At 34.1% G+C, this 24529-nt stretch overlaps 1 protein-coding gene across 1 annotated transcript in view; it reads left to right on the top strand.

Moving 5' to 3' along the window:
- Positions 1-24529, top strand: part of BRIP1 (BRCA1 interacting DNA helicase 1) — a 144005-nt gene that overhangs the window by 90192 nt on the left and 29284 nt on the right. The window contains exons 14-15 of the mRNA XM_069481082.1: positions 3486-3645; positions 4637-4758. Of these exons, the coding sequence (XP_069337183.1) occupies positions 3486-3645; positions 4637-4758 (282 nt within the window). The remainder of the gene's footprint in view (positions 1-3485; positions 3646-4636; positions 4759-24529) is intronic.

The following is a 24529-nucleotide window of genomic DNA, read 5'->3' as shown; positions in this document are numbered from 1 at the left end:
ATTGTTTTGACTACTTGGGGTCCTTTGGTTTCATTCTGCTGTGGTTGAAAAAGATACATGGTATTGACTTAAATCTTCTTAAATCTTTTATGACTTGCTTTGTGACCCAACATGTGGTTTATTCTGGAGAATGTTTCATATGTAGTTGGGAATGTGACATTGTGTATTCTGCTGCTTTTGGGTGAAATGTTTTATATATGTCTGTTAGGTCCATCTGGTCTCTAATATTATTCAAGTTCTCTGTTTCCTTATTGATCATCTGTCTGGATGTTTTATTCAATACTGAAAGTGGGGTATTTGAATCTCCTGCTGTTATTGTGTTGCTGTTTATTTCTCCCTTCAGTACAGTTAATATTTGTTTCATATATTTGGATGCTCTGCTATTGGGTGCATATATAATTGTTAAATATTTTTGGTGAATTGACCTATTTATCATTATATAGTGTCTTTTTTTGGTCTCTTTTGACAGTTTTTTACTTAAAGCCTATTTAGTCTGATATAAGTATTGCAACACCATTGTCTTTTGGTTACCATTTGTAAGAAATATATTTTTCATCCTTTCACTTTCAGCCTATGTGCATCCTTAAATCTAAAGTGAGTCACATATAGTTGGAGACAGCATATAGTTGAATCACACTTTTATTTATCCAGCCACTTCATGTCTTTTGATTGGGGAATTTAATCCATTTACTTTTAAAATAATGACTGATAGGGAAGGACTTACTATTGCCATTTTGATAATTGTTTTCTGTCTATTGGTAGCTTTTTATCCCTCTTTTTCTCTTGCTATCTTTTTCTGGAAAATAAATGTAGTTAAATAACTTCTTACTTGTGTTTAGAGAATTGAAATAGTTCTTCCTGTTTAATTAAAGCAAATTTGAATGATTTCTATGTAAGGAAAAAAATGTTGTCCAAATTATAAAATTTACATTAACAATAAAGTTTTAAAGCTCTAATACAAACAAAAATGTAGCCTGCTTTTGGGGTAAGTTAGCTTTTCCCTTTTTGTTCTCCCCTATTCCATGGTGAATTATAATCTTTTTTTTTGTTGTTGTTGTTGTTGTTGAGACAGAGTCTCACTTTGTTGCCCAGGCTAGAGTGAGTGCCGTGGCGTCAGCTTAGCTCACAGCAACCTCAGACTCCTCGGCTTAAGCGATCCTACTGCCTCAGCCTCCCAAGTAGCTGGGACTACAGGCATGCGCCACTATGCCCGGCTAATTTTTTTATATAGATTTTTAGTTTTCCATATAATGTCTTTCTATTTTTAGTAGAGACGGGGTCTCGCTCAGGCTGGTCTCGAACTTCTGACCTTGAGCGATCCACCCGCCTCGGCCTCCCAGAGTGCTAGGATTACAGGCGTGAGCCACCGCGGCCGGCCAATATAATCTTATATATAATTATTATATGCTGACAATTTTTTAAAAAAATTAAATAGAGTCAACTAGCTTTTGAGCCCAAAGTTAATTCAGATATGTCAATGAGCTAAACAGTATTATTTTGCAAACAAGTTTTTTTAAAGGCCCAGTTATATGACAGTTTATTTTGTATTTGTTATAAAAATTTTCTTATGCGATTAATATATATTCTGCATTTTTATTGTAGTATTGAAGATTTATGTATGACTCTATGGCTACTTCATTGTGCATAAATTTCTGAAGTTCTAAGAAACCAAAAAATCATCAGTAGATATAATGTCTTTTTTTAATCCCTTGTAACAAATTTGAAATAAAAAATTTTAAATCATATTTAACTCTGATATTCTGAATTGTTTTCTATATAAATTGGAGAAAAATCCCTGCTGGATTTCTTTAGGGGAAATTTTATACATTTTACTAATTCTTTGTTCCTCATAATTTTCATTTTAAATAGATTTCTTCTAACCTAATTGTGGAATGTATTTTGGAATCATCAATATAATGGTCTAACTCAAGTAGTGTGGGAGGTTTTTCTCTAGATCTTGAACATTCGTAACCTTCAGTATTGGAAGTTCAGGATCAAGAAATCACAGGAAAAACAGTATATCATTGGATTAAATTCCATTAAGTATCAACAATGATGCAAATTCATGACACATGTCATCTGGTTTTATATCTTTTTGATATTTTTATCCTTTTCTAAACTGGTTGTTCAGTAAAGAAGTTTAAGTAATATAATAAATTATTCTGAACATTACTGACTCTACAGCAGGCTTTTTTTTCCAGTTGAAGACCATTGTGATTCTTCATAAATGCTGTTGCTCTGAATATTGTCAGCAAGTGTTTGTTTTTTTTTTTTAATTTTCTATGTACTGGTGAGAGACTTTGATTCAGAAACAGTGCATGGTCAAAAAGCAAATTCTGATAGCCAAACACACTCAAAATAGAAAAGGCACTCAAAACAGAAAAGACTTTCAGATCAATGATAGCCCTATATTTTTACATCATTATATGGTCTTCTGGGCAATTTTAATTTTTATTGATTAGAAGTCCCTGATCACTATCTAAATAGCAGTGAGCTATTTTACTAATTAGTGCTATAAATTTTATGATCTTATTAAGAAGTTTATTTCTAAAAATAAAGGTAAAACTCTGAGGAAATAAACTATCTTATAAAAATTAAGTAATTTCTGTTCTCTAGAGAATTTTGGGTGTTTCTTATAATAACTGGTTCATATTGCATAGAATTCATGACAGAACAAGTGGATAAACATTTCAACTTAAATCATAATCTCTGCTTCTGGCTTTTGTCTTTTTCATTTATTCAGCTCTTTATTATTAACTTCTACTGTCTTTGCATTTGCTATGTTTCACTTTCTAGTTTCTTGGAAAGAATACTTAATTCTTTTATTTTCACATTTTAAAATAAGTATATTTTAAGCTGTAAGTGTATTTCTAAGTATTGTCATTGTTGCATGCTACATGTTTTGAATTGTGAGTGCCTTTCTTATTCATATCTAAAGATTTCATGAATTTTACGTTTTCCTGTTTAACTCATGTTTTTTAAGAATAAGTTTTGGTGTTAGGCTTATGTATTTTTTTCAGACTTGTATTATTGACTTTTAATCTAACATTGCATAATTGTTAGATATGTGATCAGTATGATAAAGGTTGTTTGAAGTTTCTTAAAAGTTCTTTTATAATTTAGCCCATGGTTATTTCTGTAAATGTTCCATTTGTGCCTATATATTTTCTACTTGTTGGCTTATCTGAGTCTCTATTTATATGTTTATTTGATCTAGGTTATTAATGATGATCAAATTTTCAAACGGTGGGTCTATGTGCCTATTAAGCTCTTTCTATGTGCCAGTACCATTCAAACCTCTCTAAATCTGTTAATAAATCTAATAACACCTGTATTAAGATAGTGTTTTCTTCATTTTACAGATGAGGAAAGACATGGAAGGGTTAATATGCTTACCTTTGTTACATTGTTGGCTTTAAACCAACAAAGGTAGGTTTTTTTAGCTGGACACACAAAAAATTGATTTTTTTCTCTCCTCATTTTAGTTATTAGAAAAATTAAAAGAACGTTGGCTCTCCACTGGTTTGTGGCATAATCTGGAGTTGGTGAAGACAGTCGTTGTAGAACCACAGGGAGGAGAAAAAACTGATTTTGATGAGTTACTGCAGTTATACTATGATGCAATCCAACATAAAGGAGAGAAAGGTAATTGGAAATTATTTCATGGTCAGTGAAAAATATTTTTTATTAATAAAGTAAGAAGTTGGTGCTGTTAGAATTTCATTTATTACTATCTTTTTAAATGAATTATACTTAAAAGAAAAATTATATTTCATAATCCTGGGTGAAAAGAATGTAAATTATGTAAAGAAATTCTCTTATTTGGAGTTGTCCTCGTATGAGTATTTTCACTTGGATGTGCTGATTCAACTTCAAGGAACAGCATACCTTTATATATTATCCTATAGCCTTTCTCGTACTAATGAAATATTTTGTGCAAGAAGGCACCTAGGATATATATATAAATATCTTCTAGCCAAATGAGACCTACATTTTGATGCAAATAATATACTTTGTGCTTATATTCTACTATATAAGGTAAACTGGAGTTTTCAAAACATAACTGAAGATTCAATTTCTAGGTTAGAGAATGTCTATAAAGAATTTGATGTAAAGGACTAATAATTTATGAACAATGCAACAGTAAAGATAATATAACATAATTGATAAGAATATATATAGTATTCTGTATGTATTTTAAGTACTTTTCAATATAATATTGATTCAATATGATATACTTTACAAATTAGAGTTATTTAAATTGTTCTGAGAATTTTACTTTCTGGTGATAAAGGTAATGATTGAAATTTCAATTTTTATATAGTAACACTATTCATAATTGCTCATTTCATATGCAAGTTGCTATTCTAATGTGGTTTTACTGTTTAAGTTATCTGTGAGATGAAGAGTTTGTAAATTGGTTTGTTACCCTATTGCACATAAATATAATTTTGTTCCCCTTATTTACTTAAAGACATTGAACTTTTAAAACTTTATCTCCTAATTGTGTTTTATTTTGATTATTTTAAAAATTACTACTATACTTAATAATCACATCTTTTCAAAATGACAAGAATAAGCATTTTCTGAGGATTTTGAATGTGCTTTTTAAAATGTCTATTTTCTCTCGCTTAAGATGGAGCCCTCCTGGTAGCAGTTTGTCGTGGTAAAGTGAGTGAGGGTCTGGATTTCTCAGATGACAATGCTCGTGCTGTCATAACAATAGGAATTCCTTTTCCAAATGTGAAAGATCTACAGGTAGGCCATCAAAGCCGTAAGAAGTTTTATCAGCATAGGAGTCATTGGTTTAGTGTGAAGTTAATTATAGGCATACCTTATTTTACTGCACTTTGCATTATTTTATGTTTTTACAAATTGAAGGTGTGTAGCAACCCTGCATTAAGCATGTCTGTTGACACCAGTTTTCCAATAGTATGTGCTCACTTTGTGTCTCTTTGTCACATTTTGCTAATTCTCACCATATTTCAAACTTTCTCATTATTATATCTGTTTGATATATGATTAGTACTCTTTGATATTACCATTTTAATTGTTTTGGGGTACATTGAGCTGTGCCCATGTAAGAAGGCAAACTTAATTGATAACTATTGTGTGTGTTCTGACTGATCCACCAACCAGCCATTCCACTGTCTCTCTTTCTCTCCTCGGGCTTCCGTATTCCCTGAGACTCAACAGTATTGAAATTAGACAAATTAATACTAAGTGTTTGAGTGAAAGGTACAGTTACATGTCTCTCACTTTAAATCAAAAGCTAGAAATGATTCAACTTAGGGAGGAAGATATATTGAAAGCCAAGATAGGCCAAAAGCTAGACCTCTTGCACCCAACAGCCAAGTTGTGAATACAAAGAAAAAGTTCTTGAAGGAAATTAAAAATGCTGCTTCAGTGGATTCATGAGTGATAAGAAAGCCAAACAGCCTTCTTGCGCATTTGGAGGAAGTTGTAGTGGTCTGGATAGCTCAAACCAGCCACAACATTCCCTTAAATGAAAGACTAATCCAGAGCAAAGCCCTAACTCTCTTCAATTCTGTGAAGGCTGGAGAGACGAGGAAGTTGCAGAAAAAAAGTTGGACGCTAGCAGAGGTTGGTTCATGAGGCTTCTTTCAAGCCATCTCCGTAACATAAAAGTGTAAGGTGAAGCAGCACGTGCTGATGGAGAGAAGCTGCAGGAAGTTGTCCAAAAGATCTAGCTATGATAATTGATTAAGGTGGTGACACTAAACAATAGATTTTCAGTGTAGATGAAACAGCCTTCTATTGGAAGAAGGTGCCATCTAGGACTTTCATAGCTAGAGAGAAGTAATGCCTCACTTCAAAGCTTCAAAGGAAAGGGTGGCTCTCCTGTTAGAGACTAATGCAGCTCGTGACTTTAAGTTGAAGCCAGTGCTCATTTAGCATTCTGCAAATCCACGGGCCCTTAAGAATTATGCTGAATCTGTTTGGCCTGTGCTCTATAGATGGAAAAACTAAGCCTGAATGACAGCACATCTGCTTATATCATGGTTTACTCAATATTTTAAGCCTACTATTGAAACCTACTGCTCAGAAAAAAAGATTCCCTTCAAAATATTACTGGTCATTGGCAATGCACCTAGTCACCCAAGAGCTCTGATGGAGATATACAAGGAGAGTAATGTTGTTTTCATGCCTGCTGAAACAATATCCGTTCTGCAGTCCAAGGATCAGGAAGTAATTTTGGCTTTCAAGTCGTATTATTTAAGAAATACATTTAGTAAGGCTGCCATAGATAGTGATTTCTCTGATGGATCTGGACAAAGTAAATTAAAAACCTTCTGGAAAGGATTCACCATTCTAGGTGCTATTTAGATCATTCATGATTCTTGGAAGGAGGTCAAAACATCAACATTAATAGGAGTTTGGAAGAAGTTGATTCCAGCTCTCATGGATGACTTTTGAGGGTTTCAAGACTTAAGTGGAGGAAGTAACTGCAGATACGATGGGAATAGCAAAAGACCTAGAAATTGAGACTGAAGATGTGACTGAATTGCTGCAATCTCATGATAAAACTTGAACAGATGAGGAATTCCTCCTTAAGAATGAGCGCAGAAAGTGGTTTCTTGGGATGGAAACTACTCTTGGTGAAGATGCTGTGAACATTGTTGAAATGACAACAAAGGATTTAGAATATTCCATAAACTTAGTTGATAAAGCAGCAGCAGGGTTTGAGAGGCTTGATGCCAATTTTGAAAAAAGTTCTACTGTATGTAAAATGCCATGAAAAAGCATTGCATGCTACAGAGAAATCTTTCATAAAAGGAAGAGCCAGTTGATGTGGCAAACTTCACTGTTGTCTTATTTTAACAAATTGCCACAGCCACCCCAACCTTTAGCAACCACCACCCTGATCAGTCAGAAGCCATCAGCATCAAGGTACATGTTTTTCTTATATCCTCAGACGTTGTATTTTAAATCTTTGGCGATCCTGAATGAGTGAGAAAGGTTTGGTAGATATAGGTTTATTTTCAACTTACACAGTCTTTCAGTCAACAAGAGTGATTTTTCATGTAGTACTGGGTCAGGGGCATTGGTATCACCCGGGAACTTGATAGAGAAATACACACTTTCAGGCTCAACCAGCCCTACTGAATCAGAATCTCTGGAGGTGGAGCCCATCAATTTGTGTTTAGTCGAGCTCTTAACCAGACTCATAGGTCCCCCCAGGGAAGTTTAGGGCCCTCTATCTCTCTAGCTCCCTTCTTTCCAGTGCCCTGCTTTGCAGATTTTGTGATTTTTAGCTGCTCCAAATTCTGATCCCTTCCACCTCAGCTCAGCAGGACCATTGTACTTTGCTTGTATTTAAATGCTCTATACTGTGGTCAGGAAATTATATGCAAGCAGAGAGCTAGGAATAATGAAGTTCACCTAATGAATTCCCCTTATCTCCAGAATTGTAGTCTTGTGCTGTCTGGTGTCTATTCCCTGAAAGCAGTTTTGCCCAGTTACACAGTTACTTAAAATGGAAGAAATATTTCCAAACTTGTTACTCAATCTTAGCCAGAAACAGTTTTGTTTCATTATCACTGATTATTTTCTAAACAATATATTTGAAAAACCATAGTAATAATTTGAAGCCTGAGGTGTAGTTCTTTCATCAGGGAGGATTTTTTATACCTTCCTTAAAGGTGTTAGCAATCTGAGACCAAAACTTGAGGTTTTCTGGACACTAAGGCTCACTCATAGAGTATGATCCATATCCCTCCACTCAGGGTACTTAAGGTCTCATACTAAAGCAGGAGTTCTTTAGTAGAGTAGTTATCCTCTTTATTAATACTTTACTAAGCACTGTGAATTATATAATTTTACTTGCATTTCTCTAGGCCATAGCAGTCTTTGAGGAACATTAATAGTAATAAACAGTATTTTTCTTGTTAGCCCTTACTCTTCCCATAACTTCTCGACCTCCTCACAATTTGTGAAAGTCCACAGGGGGTGTCTCACCCGATAATTCATAATCTAATTCTTTCAACCTCCATTGACTTTGGTGGCTTCCACGACCTTTCTCCAGTACCAGTGCTCCCATTGGGAGCACTGATGGCCATACTGAAGGCCGTGTCTCCTATCCTAAAATGGTTGATGTTGTCTTGACTACTACTACTGATGAAACAGTTGACATATACTCAAGAAAACTATTGTATTCACCATCAACAGCCTTAGTGGTGCATTCCACTGAAGCTGGGTGCTACTGTTGGCAGTGGTATTGTCTCCTTTTCTCTTATAATTTTACCCTGGCTTTACATGATTGCATTAATGCTGGTTTGTTAAAATAGAAAGAATCCCTTTCCCTTTTTTGTAGCACATGTTCTTCCAAACTTTTGTTTGTTTGTTTTTTTTGAGATAGGGTCTTGCTCTGTCACCCAGGATAGAGTACAGTGGCATTGTCATAGCTCACTGCAACCTCAAAGTCCTGGGCTCAAGCAAGGACTACAGGTGTGTGTCACCACACCTGGCTAATTTTTTTATGTTTTGTAGAGACAGGGGTCTCACTCTTGTTCAGGCTGTTCTTGAACTCCTGGCCTTATGCAGTCCTCCCACCTTGGCCTCCCAAAGTGCTAGGATTACAGGCATGGGTCACCATGCCTGTCCCCAACATCTTAAATACAATTTTTTTTCCCCTAAAACTTGTTCTTTCATTTTTTTCCTGTATCCTCTCTTTCTTGGGCCTACATGACTTCTTGAGATCTGGAAAAGAAGATAAACTATGGATAATACTAGATTGTATTAAATAATACATTTACAGAGTAGCAAGGCCTGAAAGGATTCATATCAAACTCATAACACTGATTATATCTGAGGACGGGAGAAAGGAATGATATTGGGAGTAGTTATCAAAAGGGACTTTAACTTTTTCCATAATTTTTAATAAAAAAATATGAGAATATAGGGATTTTTTTGTTATCCTTTGTTATTTTTCTAAAAATTCTTAAAATTAAAAAAAAATTTGTTGAGAAAATTACATTTACCTTCTATTTTTTTCCACCTTCACCTTAACAACTGTGATTCTGGGCATGGTTCTTATACCAGTCTTGTGTTTTTAATGCTTTTTTCTTCAGGATAAAATTCTTCCTAGGCAACATCTCAGTCTTTCATACAAAAAAGACACCTGGTGGCCTGCTCTGATGTTTCTTAGTCATGATCCTGTCTGTCACAGTTCTGCTTATCTGAATCCCAGTGGTTCAAGTGCATGCAACAACAGAATAACAGGAGCATCGATGAGTTCTGGGTAAAGGGGAGAAAGGTGGTCCTAAAGGGCTTTCCCTAGTAGTTCCTGAAACGGTCAAGAAGGATTGATCCAGCAGTAGTCCAAACTGCAGGGAAAACGGGTAGAAAAACAGGGAAATTCTTTACTAGCAGTACCAGATGTAAGGAAAATGTGTTTCTTGTTACCATATGTCTGGATCAGTTCTTCCTGTGTAACAACTCCAAAACTCAGTGACTTAAAACAACAATCATTTATTACAGGTCACACATCTGTGGAGTGGCAGGGTGGCAGATGATCTAGGGTTGGACTTGGTTGGGCAGCTCTGTTGATTTCAGCTGGGCTCAGTCACCCTGCAATGGTTAGCTGATCTATGTTGGGTTCAGCTGGATCAGCTTTGCCCTACCTGTTTCTCATCCTCCATGGACCAACAGACTAGTCAAGACATGTTATTGCAGTGGCAGAAGTTCAAGAAGGCAAGTTTGACTGTGTAAGCACTTTTCAAATACCTATTTGCATCACATCTGCTACTCTCCTCTTGCCCAAAGCATGTCACATGCATAATCCCAAAGTCAAAGGTTGGAGGGAAAGGGGATATTTCCCGCCACACATGGCAAAGGGCTTGGAATTGTGACTTCAAAAAGGAGTCCCCAGCCCTGGTATTTTATTCATAGCTAAAGCATGTTTGTTAGCTATCCATAAGACTAATGTGTATAAGTTTTAGGAGTGTAGGCATGTAGTTTTTATAATGATTAAAAAGGCCATTTATCATTTGGAAATGTCCACAATATAGCAGTCAATACCTGAAATACATGAAATAAATCAGACCATCATAATGGATTCTTAAAATATTTTTAAATTTATGTGTTTATTTATTTATGTATGTATGAGACAGAGTCTCGCTCTCTTGCCCAGGCTAGAGTGCCGTGGCGTCAGCCTAACTCACAGCGACCTCAAACTTCCTGGGCTTAAGTAATCCTTCTGCCTCAGCCTCCCAAGTAACTGGGACTACAGGCATGTGCCACCATGTCTGGCTAATTTTTTCTATATATATTTAGTTGTCCAGGTAATTTCTATTTTTAGTAGAGATGGGGTCTTGCTCTTGCTCAGGCTGGTCTCCAACTCCTGACCTTGGGCAATCCTCCTGCCTCGGCCTCCCAGAGTGCTAGGATTACAGGCATGAGCCACTGCGCCCTGCCAATTTATGTATTTATTTATTTTGGCTAGTCAAATGAAGCAGTGGAAATGGAGGGAGGAACAAAGGACTCTGATTGTGATCAGTTATTAATAGTTGTAAACACCACTGCACTTGGACCAGCTCTTAAAATATTTTTAAATGGTTAAACAAGTTGAAAATATTTGTTTCTACACCTCTATAGGATATTAAAAAAATATAAAAGTTGCAAATTTTAAGAAAGTCCAATTTACTTTTTTGTGTGTTGCCTGTGCTTTTGGCATTTTTTAGGAAACCACTGGCAAATCTAAGGTCATGCAAATTTGCCCTTAATGTTTTCTTTGAAGAGTTTTGTAAGTTTTAACTCTTTAAGTTAGGTATTTGATCTATTTTGAGTAAATTTTTTCATATGGTGTAAAGTAGGGGTCCAACTTCCTTGTATCTAAAATGAGTCTTTTGTTAACAACATGTAGTTGGATCAAGTGTTTTGAAATCCATTCTGCCAATCTCTGCCCTTCAGTTGGAGAGTTTAAGCCTTTTACATTTAAAGTAATTACTGATAGGGAAGGACTGACTTCTGACATTTAATTTAGCTGTTTGTTTTCTGTGAGTCATATGCTTTTTGTTCCTCAATTCCTTCATTATTGCCTTTTTTGTATTTAGCTGCTTTGTAGTATAGTATACTATTTTGGTTCTCCTCGACTTTCCTTTTGTGTATATGTTTTAGTTATTTTGTTAGTGTTTACATTGGGGATTATAACTATCATCTTAATCTCTGTTCCTCCCCTTTTATATTGTTATTGTCACAGATTGCATCTTTATTTATTATGTGCCATTAACATAATTTATAACTATGGCTTTATGCATTTGCCTTTTAAGGCATAGGGAAAAAAGAGGAGTTACAGTTCAAAAGTATGATAATACTCATGTACATAGATACCTTTCCAGTGTCCTTTATTACTCCTAAGGGACATATTTAGTGTTTATAAGTAGTTATATAATGTTAGATGATGTACCTTGAGGATAGGGATAATTTCTTAAGCATCTTTGTGTCTCTGTAATTAAAATATTGAACATAGTATTCAATAAATATTTTAATTAATGATTGGAAATTTAATAGAAGGTATTAAAACTGTATTTCGTTGTGGTGTTTGTTTTAAAAAACCACCACCACCCTCCGTTCCTAGAGACTTCAAGGCACAGAAATGATAGTAATTATTAGATAATAATGAACAGGATGGTAGCAAACATTAATATGACTCATAAGGAGGCGATACAATGTGTTATAGTTGTGAATCATTAAAGGAGTTATAGAAGGAAATGCTCAGTCAGTATCATCTTACACTTTAATACATAGTAGAACATAATAAATGGAGGGAGTATCTTACAGTTGGTTATACTGGCTATCATTCTTTATATTAGGCTTCTATTGCTGTGTAACCAATAGAAGCTTAAAACAACACACATTTATTATCTCAGTTTCCATGGGTCAGGAGTCTGGGCGTGGCTTAACTGGGTCCTCTGCTCAGGGTTCCACAAGACTGCAGTCAAGGTGCTGGTCAGGCTATATTCTCATCTGGAGCTTGGAGTCCTCTTCCAGGTTCATTCAGGTTGTTGGCAGAATTCAGTTCTTTGTGGCTGTGGGACTAAGGTTCTTCCTAATCCATCAGGAATGAGTACAAGCTACCCACAATTTCTTGCCATGTAGCCTTCTTACAGGCCCTCTCACAACATAGTAGTTTACTTTTACAAGGCCAGCTCTGGTCAGCTTAGACAGAGTCTTATATAACTTAATAAAGTCATGGAAAGAAAATAAAAATAAAATTTTAATTTGAAAAATAAAATAAAATTGCAGAAGTAACTTCCCACCACCTTTGCCATATATTAATAATATAACCTGATCAAGGGAGTGACTGTCCCAACCCTTGCCATATCGTATTGGCTAAAAGCACGTCACAGTTTCTGCCCTCAAGGGGAGAGGATTATAAAGGTATGACTGTGTGTGTCACCTTCGGGTGTGTCTGCTATACTCTTGATCTCTGTAAAGGGAGATGATGAACTAAATAATTTCCATATATGACGCTTCCAAAACTAAAACTATGCTACAAATTACAGGACCTTAAGTTAGAACTTTATGGTTTTCTTTTATATTCATAATCCATCTGTCCTGCTGGAATAAGTAGAATTTATTTATAAATGAAAATTTTAAATATTCTATCTTATAGAAATGAAACCACTAATTTCTGTATTATCTTTATTTCATTTGAATACACATTTAAAAAGTTAATATTGTCTGAGTTAGAATAGTGATTTGAATGGGAATAAGAAAGCAATGACATTAAATTTTATGATACTAAATTTTTTTCTTAAATTTGAGAAAGATTATGCAAGTAAAAATTAAAAGACAGTTTAAAATACTAACATAAGACTTTGCAGTCTCAATAGCAAAGTTTGGCTTTTTAAAAAGCAGGAAAATATATATTAGAGCCAAAAATATGACTTTTTTGGCTGTGACCAGGATTTCCTCTTCCCACCTTAGGGACTAGAAAGTAGAGGTAGGAAAATTTCATTTTGGAGCCAAGTGTGACTTGTTTAGTTCAAGTCATAATTTATTGCACATACCTCAGGGACCTGAAAATAAAGAAACCCACTATGAAATGTTGATAATGGGCCACTCTGAAGGGCAAACATTAAACTAACTTTCCCAGTGAGGTTTTTTTTCACTTCCATGTTTCCCAGATGCTTCTGATCATTCATAAGGACATACTTAATCGTATAATAGTTAAAAAGAAAACTTTCTGTGCACTAAACCAAAGTATTTGAGGGGCATGAGAGTGAGCCAAGGCTTTTATATGACTAGATGTCAGTGAAAAAGTATAACTAAAATAAAAGTTGTTTTCTTTTAATGCAATTAAGTCACAGTATAACAAGGCTGTCTTTTAACCGCATATCTAAAGCAAATCCTTTGGCCAATTACTATGATCTTACAACTACAAAAGTATTCAACTTTATAATTCAGGCACTCACATCTCAAATTGGTGACATAGTTTGTAAGACATGATAAGGTACTATATTTAGATTTTAAAATTGCATTTTATTTGTATTCCTTAGCATAATTTAGTAGTATGTAGAAATACTGTCCCTCGTGGGTATTGTTCCTTTACTTCTCTGAGGAAACTTTATAAAATCATGGCATGTGGCTCAAAATTTTTATACTTTAAAAATGTTGAAGTGGTATGTTAGATTTTTATAATTAGTTTAATAAAATTTGATAGTACTGTTCGTTATAAGAAGTGTCTTACAATGATGAGAATAATTTAATAAAATAAATTTTAAGTTCGTGTATTTTTTTTACAGTGTGTTGAGTTACCAAAATAGATTTTATTTGGACTATTTAAAAATCAGATAGTGATCTGAATATCTGTCTCAGTATTGGCATATATAATCAATTCTTTTATTGTGACTTCTTTTTTGTTTGTTTGTTTAGGAAACTTCTCTTAGCTCTGAATGTACCAATTAATTATTTTAATCAATTTTTTAAAATTACATTTATGATTACAAAATACAGGCATCTATTTTAGTTACAGTAGTTACTGACTTTATAACAAACCCACACTTACATAAATTGATAGGCTTCCATGCATTGTTGGCATTTTATAAACCACAGAAAAGACAGGGTGCTTTCCCCAAAGGGTAACAGCATTAATAAAATAGAGTGCACATTAAACTCTGTTAAACCAGTACTTTCAGGTGTCAAAATAAAATCAGATGATGGTAGTATTAGAATTCTTAAATCCGACAGATTTCTTTCTTTTTAAGAATGATGTTGTTTCTTTATTATTCTTGTGGCTTGGACAGCAGTTTAAATATTCATGATAGATGAATGAGGGCAGGAATGCAGTGGACCGTAGTATATCAAGACGAGCTTGATTGCAGAAACAAAAACCTTTAAAGTACATTTGTCTATTCCTTCTGAGTAGATCCATGTATCCCTTTTGAATACTTTTCTATCATAATTATGTTAATGATCTTGAATATTTCAGCATTCACTTATTCATTTAACAAACTTTTACTAAGAGCCTAGTTTGTACAAAATGCAGTAGGTGCAAAAATGAACAAGATGCAGTCTCTACTATAGTGATGTCTATAATTTAGGAAAGGACAGGAACACGTAATAAGATGTTTTGGTGGAATAGAAACTAGGAGCTCGGATGCTTAGGAACAGTGAAGCTGAGCAACACCTTTTACCTCCTATCCAGAGATTAATTTACTTTGACTTAGCTAAAAGGGATGGAGGAGCCAGAGAGATGAGATTTGAATTCTGTCTACATTGAGATTCAGATTATAAGACTATCAGGAATAATGAAACAACTATTTTTTTGGATACCTGGCTAGAGTACCAAGTACTATAATAGACTCTGTGCACACAGTGATATACCACACAGATTATAGCCCCTTGTCTCATGTAGCTTATAGTCTAGTAAGGAATAGTGATATTAAAGGAATGAAGAAACAATCACAGTTGTGATGAAGGCTGTAAGAAAAAGTCACAGGAACCCTGAGAACATTTTAGCAGGTCTTCGGGGAGCAAGAAAGGCTTCCTGAGGAAGTGATATTTAACCTGACATGGGAAAGAAAGCTAGGAGTTACGTAGGTGAACAGAAAGGATACAAGTATTCTCAACAGAGAGAAGAGCATATGCTAATGTTCTAAGGTGTGAAAGAGGATAGCAGTTTCCAGGAATTGAAAGAAGCTGAGGTGGTGATTTGGGAGAATGGCATGTGAATAGAGCCTTGCGAAAGGTATTTTAAGGAGCCAAATCACTTAGGACTCTGTATGCCATTTTCAGGATTTGAGACTTTATTCTAAGCTATGGGAAACCAGATCCAGGAACAGAGCCTGAGGTCAGAGTAGAGTGGAGTTCTGGTTATAGTGTAGCATCTGATACAGAAACCCACCTGGATCTAGCCCCGATAATAACACGTGGTTACTCAAGGGAAAATAGCTGTGTGTATAAACTTAAAGTGCCATAATACTGAACTCTTTAACATTTAGGAGTCCAGCAATTTGCTGTTGGAATTTTTGGAAATGCTTAGGCCGAATCACAGATACGGAAGAAAAATCCTGTCACCTCTAAAAGTCAAGAATGAGTATATCTTCAGTTACTTAAACCTTTTTTTTTCCTCCTCAGAACACTTTTTTCTAGCTTAAAGAAAAAATATAGTTTGGCCAAAAGTATTATTAAAAGCAGTTTCTAAGTATATCTTGAAATTCCAAAATTAAAACCTCATCCAAATCTCAGCTGTCTAGGTTGACAACTTATATATTTGCCTTGGGTAGTGAAAAATAAGATAACAAAACCCTTTGTTTCCATCCTTTCTGAAAAATAAAACAAAACACATGGATGAATTGCTGAAGTTAATTTTTTAAATTCTCCATACCTTGTAAAGGGATGTTTTGGGATCAAGAGTGGATATATTTCAAACCATAAAATTTTAAGCAAATCTGGTTGATAGCCTTTGTCCCCCAATACTCATGTCATTTTATTTCCTTAGGAAAAAAAGCCAGGCCTGAAAATACTGCTACAAGTTTCTTTGGATAATTAATAAAAGAAATAAAAACTTTGTTTTTGATTTTTGAACAATTCTGAAGTTATTGTCTTGTGTTCATCTTGTTTTTGGTGAGAATAGAAACTTTGTTGACCTTCATGTGTTAGTTTTGCTCTCAAACTAGGTTGAAGGCTTTAAAATGAAATTATCACCCTGGGGACTTGTAAGGTTTATTGACACCTACTTCTGTTGGCACAGAGCATAATTAGCAACTCAAGGGAATCAGTGGAATTGTTTTTTAACTTTTCTGAAAATAACTTTTCGGTTTTCCTTCAGAGGAGAATTTTGATTGTGGGTTTTAATCAGTTTACTTAGATCCCCTTAAAGCCTACAGACTGCAGACAAGTTGATGGGCTTCAGGTGAGCATGTCACTTGATTTTTTTTTTTTTATTTTGCAACTATGATGGTTTAAGAGCTCAGATAACATAAACTGTAGTAGACATCACTGTTCAGTGTTTATAACATAACTCTTTCCCATTTTTTATTGAGATTAAAGGTTTGAAACTTTGGGAATGAGTTCATTTTATGCTTTCTAACTATATAGGACACATGACCCCAGTGTGCCAAGGAGTATAATAAACTATGCAATATAACTCATAGTGTATTTTCCTACTACATCAAGTATACCAGATTTGTGGCTTAAAATTACTTTATAGCTGTGTTTCTCAAATTTGGTGCTCTTGACATTTTGGACAGTATAATTCTTTGTTATGAGGGGTGTCCTGTAGGGTGTTTAGCCTAGTCTCTAGCCTTTACCCACCAATTGCCAGTAGCAAGACACCCCACCACCACCCTGCCACCAGTTGCGACAACCAGAAATACCTCCAGACATTGCCAATATCTTCTAGTAGGCAAAATTGCTCTCAGTTAATCACCACTGTTTTATATAGCAAGACATACAAATGTATATTGTGAATTAATATGAACAATCTGCATTTATTTTTAAGTTATGTTTTGTCATGTTGAAAAAAGTCCAATAAAGCTTTTACTAAGAGTCTAATATATACTAAATACATTAGATGGCTTCTTGTAATAACAGTCTTTTGGCTTCCACCACACTCCTAGCCCCTGCTTCTGAGAGGCAGCGACTTTCACTTCTTTTAGCTGTTTGATCTGATATTTACCTCCATGTTTTATCTTTATTTAATCAGTTTTAGACATTAACTTCCTGTTTGACATAAGGATTTTTAGCTCACTTATGCTACTTTTTCCTTTTTATATCCTCCCAATATAGTTATATCGCAATTTTTTTTATTAAATCTATGATCATTTATGTTATCGTGACTATGAAAATACCATTCACTGTAATCAAATAATTTCCTTCCCGTCTTGAACTTTAGAGTTAAATAATGCCTTCCTTTCCTCCGTCCCTTGTTTTCTTTTTAAAAAATCTTTAAACAATATCTAAAAAAATTTGTCACCTTTCAATAGATGTATGCAATGCCTCTCAATACAATTTTTCTATCTCACCTATCAGATAATATGTCAGTTCCTTTTTTTCCCCATGGAGACATCACTTCTGGAGCCTTGTGATCTACTTCAGTCAGGACTAAGTCACTCTTTACGCCCACCTAACTGCTGATATGCTGAGATTTTCCTTTGCTATCACTTGATTTGCCTCTCTTCTGTGATGTATTACCAGTTTCCTGGGTCTCAGATCTTCCTCTTGTTTCTTGTTTTACTGTTTCATCTTTGTGGTACACATCGTCCAACAGTTTCCTTATAACTCCATTTCCTGAGACTTTCTGGACTTCTGCAAGCCAAACTGGCTTATTTCCCAGCAGTAGCTCTATGGGTACATTGGTTTGAACTTTGTCTTTTCTGCTTAGTCATTTACTATTTGTCAATCTGTGTTTCATGTTCATATTGGGGTTTGGGGTTAGATGTGTGTTAGTTTAATTAAAGTTGGTAACTATGTTTCTCTTTCTTATTTGTCTTTTAATTTGAGGGTAGTTTTTTGAGAAGCGAGAGAAGAGGAAATCTTTTTTTTTTTTTTTTTGACTTCTTGAAATCATGTCTTAATTGCTTTCTAAGATAAAGTTTGAGTTTTCGAAGTACTATGCTTTCATATACCTTATTCCCACATTTATTAATACTTGTTCACATTTGAGAGGCTATGCATCAAATATTGCTGGTAATAATATTTTAAAGATAGAAAGTAATTTTTAAAACAAATACTTATGTTTGAAAGATAATTTTTATGTAATGATAAAAATTTAGATAGCAAAATTGTTATACTTCATTTGTTGGACTATGGAGGTAACACAGTTTTACGATATTAAGTATATTTTCAGAATTTTCCAATACTCATATAATCTTTTGCTTATATGTATACTTTCTCTTACTTATGTTCATTTGTAGATGTTAGTGTTTAATCTTGTAAAATCTGAGCCTAAGTCTCCTCTCACTGGGATTAACTTTTACTTTCTATGCCTACCATTGCCACTGAACCTTTATATAACTGCCCCAGGGCCATAGTACTTGGTTTTACATCTTCTGGCATCCACAAGCTTCTTTCATGAGAGATCTTCCCTTTTTCTTGGGTTTTATAGGAGTAGGTCTTTGTCACTTGCTGAATGCAGCATTACTCATTACCCTTAGCAAAGCGTCTAAATATTGGCTCGTTCCTTAAAAGCCTCTGTTTTTATAAAAGTTCTGTTTATAGCCTCACACTGCTTTCTTACATAAGATAATATTTCATTTTTTTTACTTGTTATTGCTAGAAAGGGTTTATTCATAGTTACTGAGCTCTCATATGTGACTTTAACAAAGAAAGCTCTAGATTGTAAGATATTTGAAATAAACAATATTTAGACTAATACGGGACAAATTGTGCACTCATTCTCATAGATTATGCCACTAGCATATTTTATATACTTCTGCTTTCAAAAACAGCTCATAGGTTGCAAAGTGACCAAAAAGTATTATGAAGGATATTAAAGAGTGCTAATGTTAGCTATAATCTCTCAGAAATTTTAAGATCAATTGTAGAAGTTATTTAGAAAAAGATTTGTTTCAAAACTGTTTGAACACTGTTCTCTCTGTGTCCCGCCAATGTACATATTTTCATTGATACTTGATGAAAAAGTAGTCACTCCATAAAACAAAGAAACTTACTTTATAAGTCACCTAAAATAATGTGTCAGTATATTGAACAGTATAGTCAAAGCTCCTTTGGTGAGAGTTTGTCCAGGTGTTAAAATGATTTGGGGTGAACAGACTATAAGATAATAGCTATATGGCTTTGCATAGTACTATGGCTTTTTTCACATATATGCAACAATACATTATGACAGAATGTAAAGTCCACTGACACCTACATTGAGTTTCAGAAATGTGGGCTAAGTTATGACCTTCCAGCCCATGATGCTTTACTGTTTCATGCCCGTTGTCATTTATTTCTTCAGCCAAGTCTGTAGGGTAAGTTTGGCAGGAACTATTTCCCTTTTTTTATGGAGGAGAAAGTTGAGAAAGGAAGCTATATGGGGGTACTGTGGCTTGGCCACGGTCAAACAACTAAGTGTCAAAGCCTTGACTCCAAGCCATGAGCTTTTTCCATTATACTTTCTTCCCTCAAAATAAACTATTGTATGATTGGTGGCATCTTCTAGAGATGATAATTTAAGCAGTTGCAGGTTTACCTGAGCAATATTTTAACATGGGTAGCCTAACTAAATTGTCACAAGCCTATTACTCTTCAAAAAAAATTTAGCTTTTCACAGAATAAGCATTTTAAGATTTCTTGCATTTTCTTAGAGTATTAGCTTTTTAATAGGAAAATATTAATTTTTACTTTTGTCCTGTGCTATTATCTTGACAAATTAAAACAAAAAAAAACCTGAGACTGACAAAGATGTTTTTGATTGTTATTGTCAAAGCATTTATTCAGAAGTGTTTAAATGTTACTGAGTATGTTGAGAACAGGAGATGCATGATTTGAGAGGAATATTATTTTGTTTGATTTCTTAAATTTGAAATTTGCAGACTATTTTTTTCAACACTGACAATTTATGATACAAAGTTTAATATAGATTTCTCTACAAAAAGTATCTTATCCAAAGCAGTCTTGAAGCATATGTGAAATAAGTTATATTGCTGTTACTATGTCTTGATAGATTATTGTGGTCAGGTCCTAATGTAACAGGGAAAGTAAGTAACAATTGAAGACCGTTTCTAATGTGCTTTCTTTTTTTTTTTTTTTTTAATTTACAAGGGAGCCTGGGTTCTTAACTCTTGGCAGAAACTCACTTTTCCCCATTTAAAAAAATGTATATACTATATTTGGTTAACTCAGTGTTTCAGAAATCTTGAAAATATGCCAGATAAAATAAAACCAGCTGTATTCCTTTTATCTAGCTAAATTATTTCACATACACGATTTTATGCTGAGTTTAGAACTCTAGCCATTGGAATTTATATTATGATACCCTGATAGAAATGTTTACACTATGATGATACGGAGCAGTAAATATCTCTAATGCACAGTCTCTGTCTTCCAGATTTGGTTTGCTATAAATGTTTAGGTTTTAGGCCCTGTACCTTGGCTAAAGATAAAACTGTTCTTCTTGAGTGTTTGCTAGACAAATGTGTTTATTTTTCTGAAGCAAAGTTTTCTTAATATTTTTAATTAAGTTAGTTTAGCTGATTATTTGTTCCTAGTCTTATTTGGAGGTTTGAACGTTTTTCTAAAAGCTTACATACAAGGAAAAATCATATTCTGCTTGTGTTGATTGCTTTCAGGAAGGCATTTGTTACTGAAACCATAATACGTAGTTGCATGAATTGGGATAAAATCCACCATCTTTCATATGAGGTAGTAGTAAAGTAGAGCATTTATAGTTCCACCTCATATTTATCACACCATTTATTTTTTCAGAAGCTACTTATAAAACTTATAAAAGGCTGCTCTCATAGAAAGCTATTTAAGGTCAACTCTGTTGAGTTTGAGTAAAAGTTAAAAAAAATAGTGTTCAAGTTGTGACCTAAATTTCTTGTTGACATAAACAGTATAGGCCTTTGGGTTATTTTATATTGTCTTACTGCTATAAGTAGTATACTACTTATACTATTTCCAATAAAACCAAGGCATGGAAAACTTAAGGAACTTACTGTTTGATCTCCAGTATATTATAATGTAATAGTAAAAATGAGAATCCAAAATCATACAACTTAAGCTTGAATGCTGTGTCTATTGAGTATTTTTACACAATTCTATAAGTACCACCCCAATCTTAGGTACCAGTGTCTTTGCTATTCAGGATCTTCTACTTATGTCAGTTAGGTTAAATTTTTATGCAGATACGTTTTTTTGTCTAAAAACTATCATGTTTAGGGTGCTTTTCTGTGTCTGTGAACTCTATGATCCAATTATAAAAAGATAAATTTTTGTGAATCATTGCAGCATCTGAACCACTGGGTTGCAAACTAAAGCAGCCACATGAGTTAAACAGTATATGTATTTGTTTACTTATTTATAACAGGGTCTCCCTCTGTCACCCAGGCTGTAGTGCTGTGGCTTGATCATAGCTCACTGCAGTCTCGAACTCCTGGGCTCAAGCAACCCTCCTGCTTTAGCCTCCCAAGTAGCTGGGACTACAGGCATATGCCACAATGCCAGGCTAATTTTTAAATTCTTTTGTAAAGATGAGGTCTTGTTATGTTGCCGAGGCTGGTCTCGAACTCTTGGACTTAAGCAGTCCTCCCGCCTTGGCCTCTCAAAGTGCTAGGATTACAGGCATGAGCCACTGTGCCCAGCCCAGCCTAAACAGATCATTTAAATGAGTGAGTTAGTTGAGGACAGTGGTGAAATAGCCAAAGTATTAGATGTTGGCAAATAAATTCAAATTACTTTAAGCTGCAGAAAGGGCCAAACAAAACACAGACATGGACCTTCAGTTTGCAATCATTGATAAAATAGTTTGCCTTCTTCCTGCTGTTCACACACCCCTCCAAAATTACACATGTACTAATTTACTAGGGATAAGGAGCAAGTGTTTTAAACTCTTTCCAGAAAGTACAATTAAGTATAGCTTTCTATTTTGGGAAAGGCTTGTAAAATGTATTTGAAAAGTAATGTTAACTGGCCTAAAAGATCATCTTTCCAAACCACACTTGAGCTCAGTTTATGGTGTTTACTTTCTGTCAAAATTTAGAAAAAATATTCCCAGTTAACTTCCATAATATAAAATGTCTGTCTCATTAGGCATTAAAGAAGCATTGGTCAACAGGTATAATGTTGTTAGACTATATAGCTGATGTGAATGTGGGCATGACCTCCCAAATAGATCAAAGACTAATCTCTTTGACAGTTACAAGATGACAGAGCTTGCCTTGGGCCTTTTGCTGCTGCACTGGAACTATTTGTTTGAAAAGCATGCCTGAGGGATGAGAATGTGTTTATAAGGATGAGCAGGTAAAAGTAAAAGGTTGTCTTTTGACATTTCAACTAATCCCTTCCAGCCTTTGGTTTACTTAACATTTAGGCTATTTGCTGGCAGGAGAAACTGGCTTTTTCACATATGCTGTATGTCATTTTAAATTGGGCATTGATTTTCATGCCTGCTAATCCCTAAGTGTACAATGAAATAGATTCTGATGTCATTAAAATGAAGTGTATTCACTTCCCACTTTTTCTAAACTCTTTCTTAGTTTTGTTTTTTCCAATTAAATGTGAAATTTGTTTCTTTATGTGATAAAAATTATTCTAAAGTTAGCCTTAATATACAGTTCATTTCAGGTTTTTGTTTTTTTGGGTTTTTTTGCTTTTTACCTAAAATAATTCCCTTTGGTAAAATATTAGCTGTATTTTAAAGGCCAATTGGATTGTAAAAAGTCTTTGAAAATTTGCAAGAAACCGAAGTAATGTAGTCACACAGTCATACAGAAAAGTTAATTTCTTTTAATGAAAAAATAAAAGACCAAAGAGATATAATTTTGTTTATTTAAACTAATAGTTGCTATGTTATTTCTTAATATTTCATTTATAACTAATACTTTCTAGAACAACTGTTGTTATACGAACAGTAATCATTATAAAGTATTAGTCTGTCCATGGTGTAGGAAATTTTGAAAACCTCTAAGCTATTATGTCTAACAAAGTATAGATGTCAAATTTCTTTGAGGAAAATACTGTTTAAAAAAAAAACTGCTTCAGTTACATTTTGATAGACAGGAAATGTGTATTTTATTTTCTTTATATTCTAGTTATAAAGTTTTAATTTAGAAATTTGACAGGTTCTTTTGAGATGACATAAAATTTTAAATTTTTTTCTTTTCTTTCTGTAACTCTGTTAAAAAGCTCATATTTTACTCTTTATGGTAAAATTTTTTACCTACCAGTTGGAAAGCTACTATTCAAAAATATTCTTTCCTGCTCATTAAAAGTTCTTGCTAGGCAGAAAATATTTTGAACTGACTTTTGTATTACTAGTGCCTAGCACAAATGCCTTGCACACAGCCAAAACTGCAAATTGGAACTGAATTCATTATTTCTTTCAGCCACCAAAATTTTCTTCTTCCTATTATATCAGTTTTTCTCTTTTAAGTGTTATATTTTTAATGTTTCTGCAACATTCTTGAGACCGCTTTTAAGTAGCTTCCTTTTTTCATTCAATTAGTGTGAAAAATCTAAAATAATAGTACATTATTATTATTTCCTTTCACTCAGAACTTGCTTTTAAAGGAGAGCTTTTTATAAGAAAAAGCTCGTTAAATTGTAGATATATATTGTGAATTCTGTATGTCATATGTTCTGATCTTGTATAAAAGTTGTTTACTTTGGGGGTAATGTAGTTTTAAAGGATTTTTGGAAGACCAGATGAAGGCTAGGTATGTGGTACCTTTTGTTGTGGCACTGCTTTTAATAGGAATGCAGTTTTATTGCCCCCTAGATATGTCTTTTTGGAGAGGGATATGATTATACCTAATATAATGACGAGTGATATGGTTTGAATATCCATTCCAAAACTCATGTTGAAATTTGATTGCCATTGTGACAATATCAAGAGGTGGGACCATGAAGAGGGGATTAGGCCATGAGGGTTCTGCCCTCATGAACAGATTAATATCATTATCCTGAGAGTGGGTTTGGCCCTGTTTTGCTCTTATCTTCTCACCTTCCACCATGGGATGATGAAGCATGAAGACCATCACCAGATACCAGTGTCATGTTCATGGACTTCCCAGCCTTCATAACTGTGAGCCAAATAAATTTCTGTTCATTATAAATTACCCAGTCTGTGGTATTCTGTTATAGAAACATAAAACAGACTAAGACAACTAGATGCAAATTATTTCTTTTTCAGTAAACAAGTAGAAGTTTAATTTAACACAGTGCCTCTGTGCAAATACCTAGATAGAAAATATATGTAGGTTTACTCACTGAGAAAAGTAATTATTGATATGCTTCAGTGGTGGAGACTTTGAGGCACTGCATATTAAATTGAATGCTTTAGTACTGTTTCAAGTCTGAATTTTAAATTTGTTTAGATCATCACTGAATGCTTTTA

The sequence above is a fragment of the Eulemur rufifrons genome, chromosome 9 (assembly GCF_041146395.1).
Source record: "Eulemur rufifrons isolate Redbay chromosome 9, OSU_ERuf_1, whole genome shotgun sequence".
NCBI classification, from domain to species: Eukaryota; Metazoa; Chordata; class Mammalia; order Primates; family Lemuridae; genus Eulemur; species Eulemur rufifrons.
Note: the sequence above shows the minus strand (reverse complement) of the source record. Positions and strands in the feature narration are given on the sequence as shown.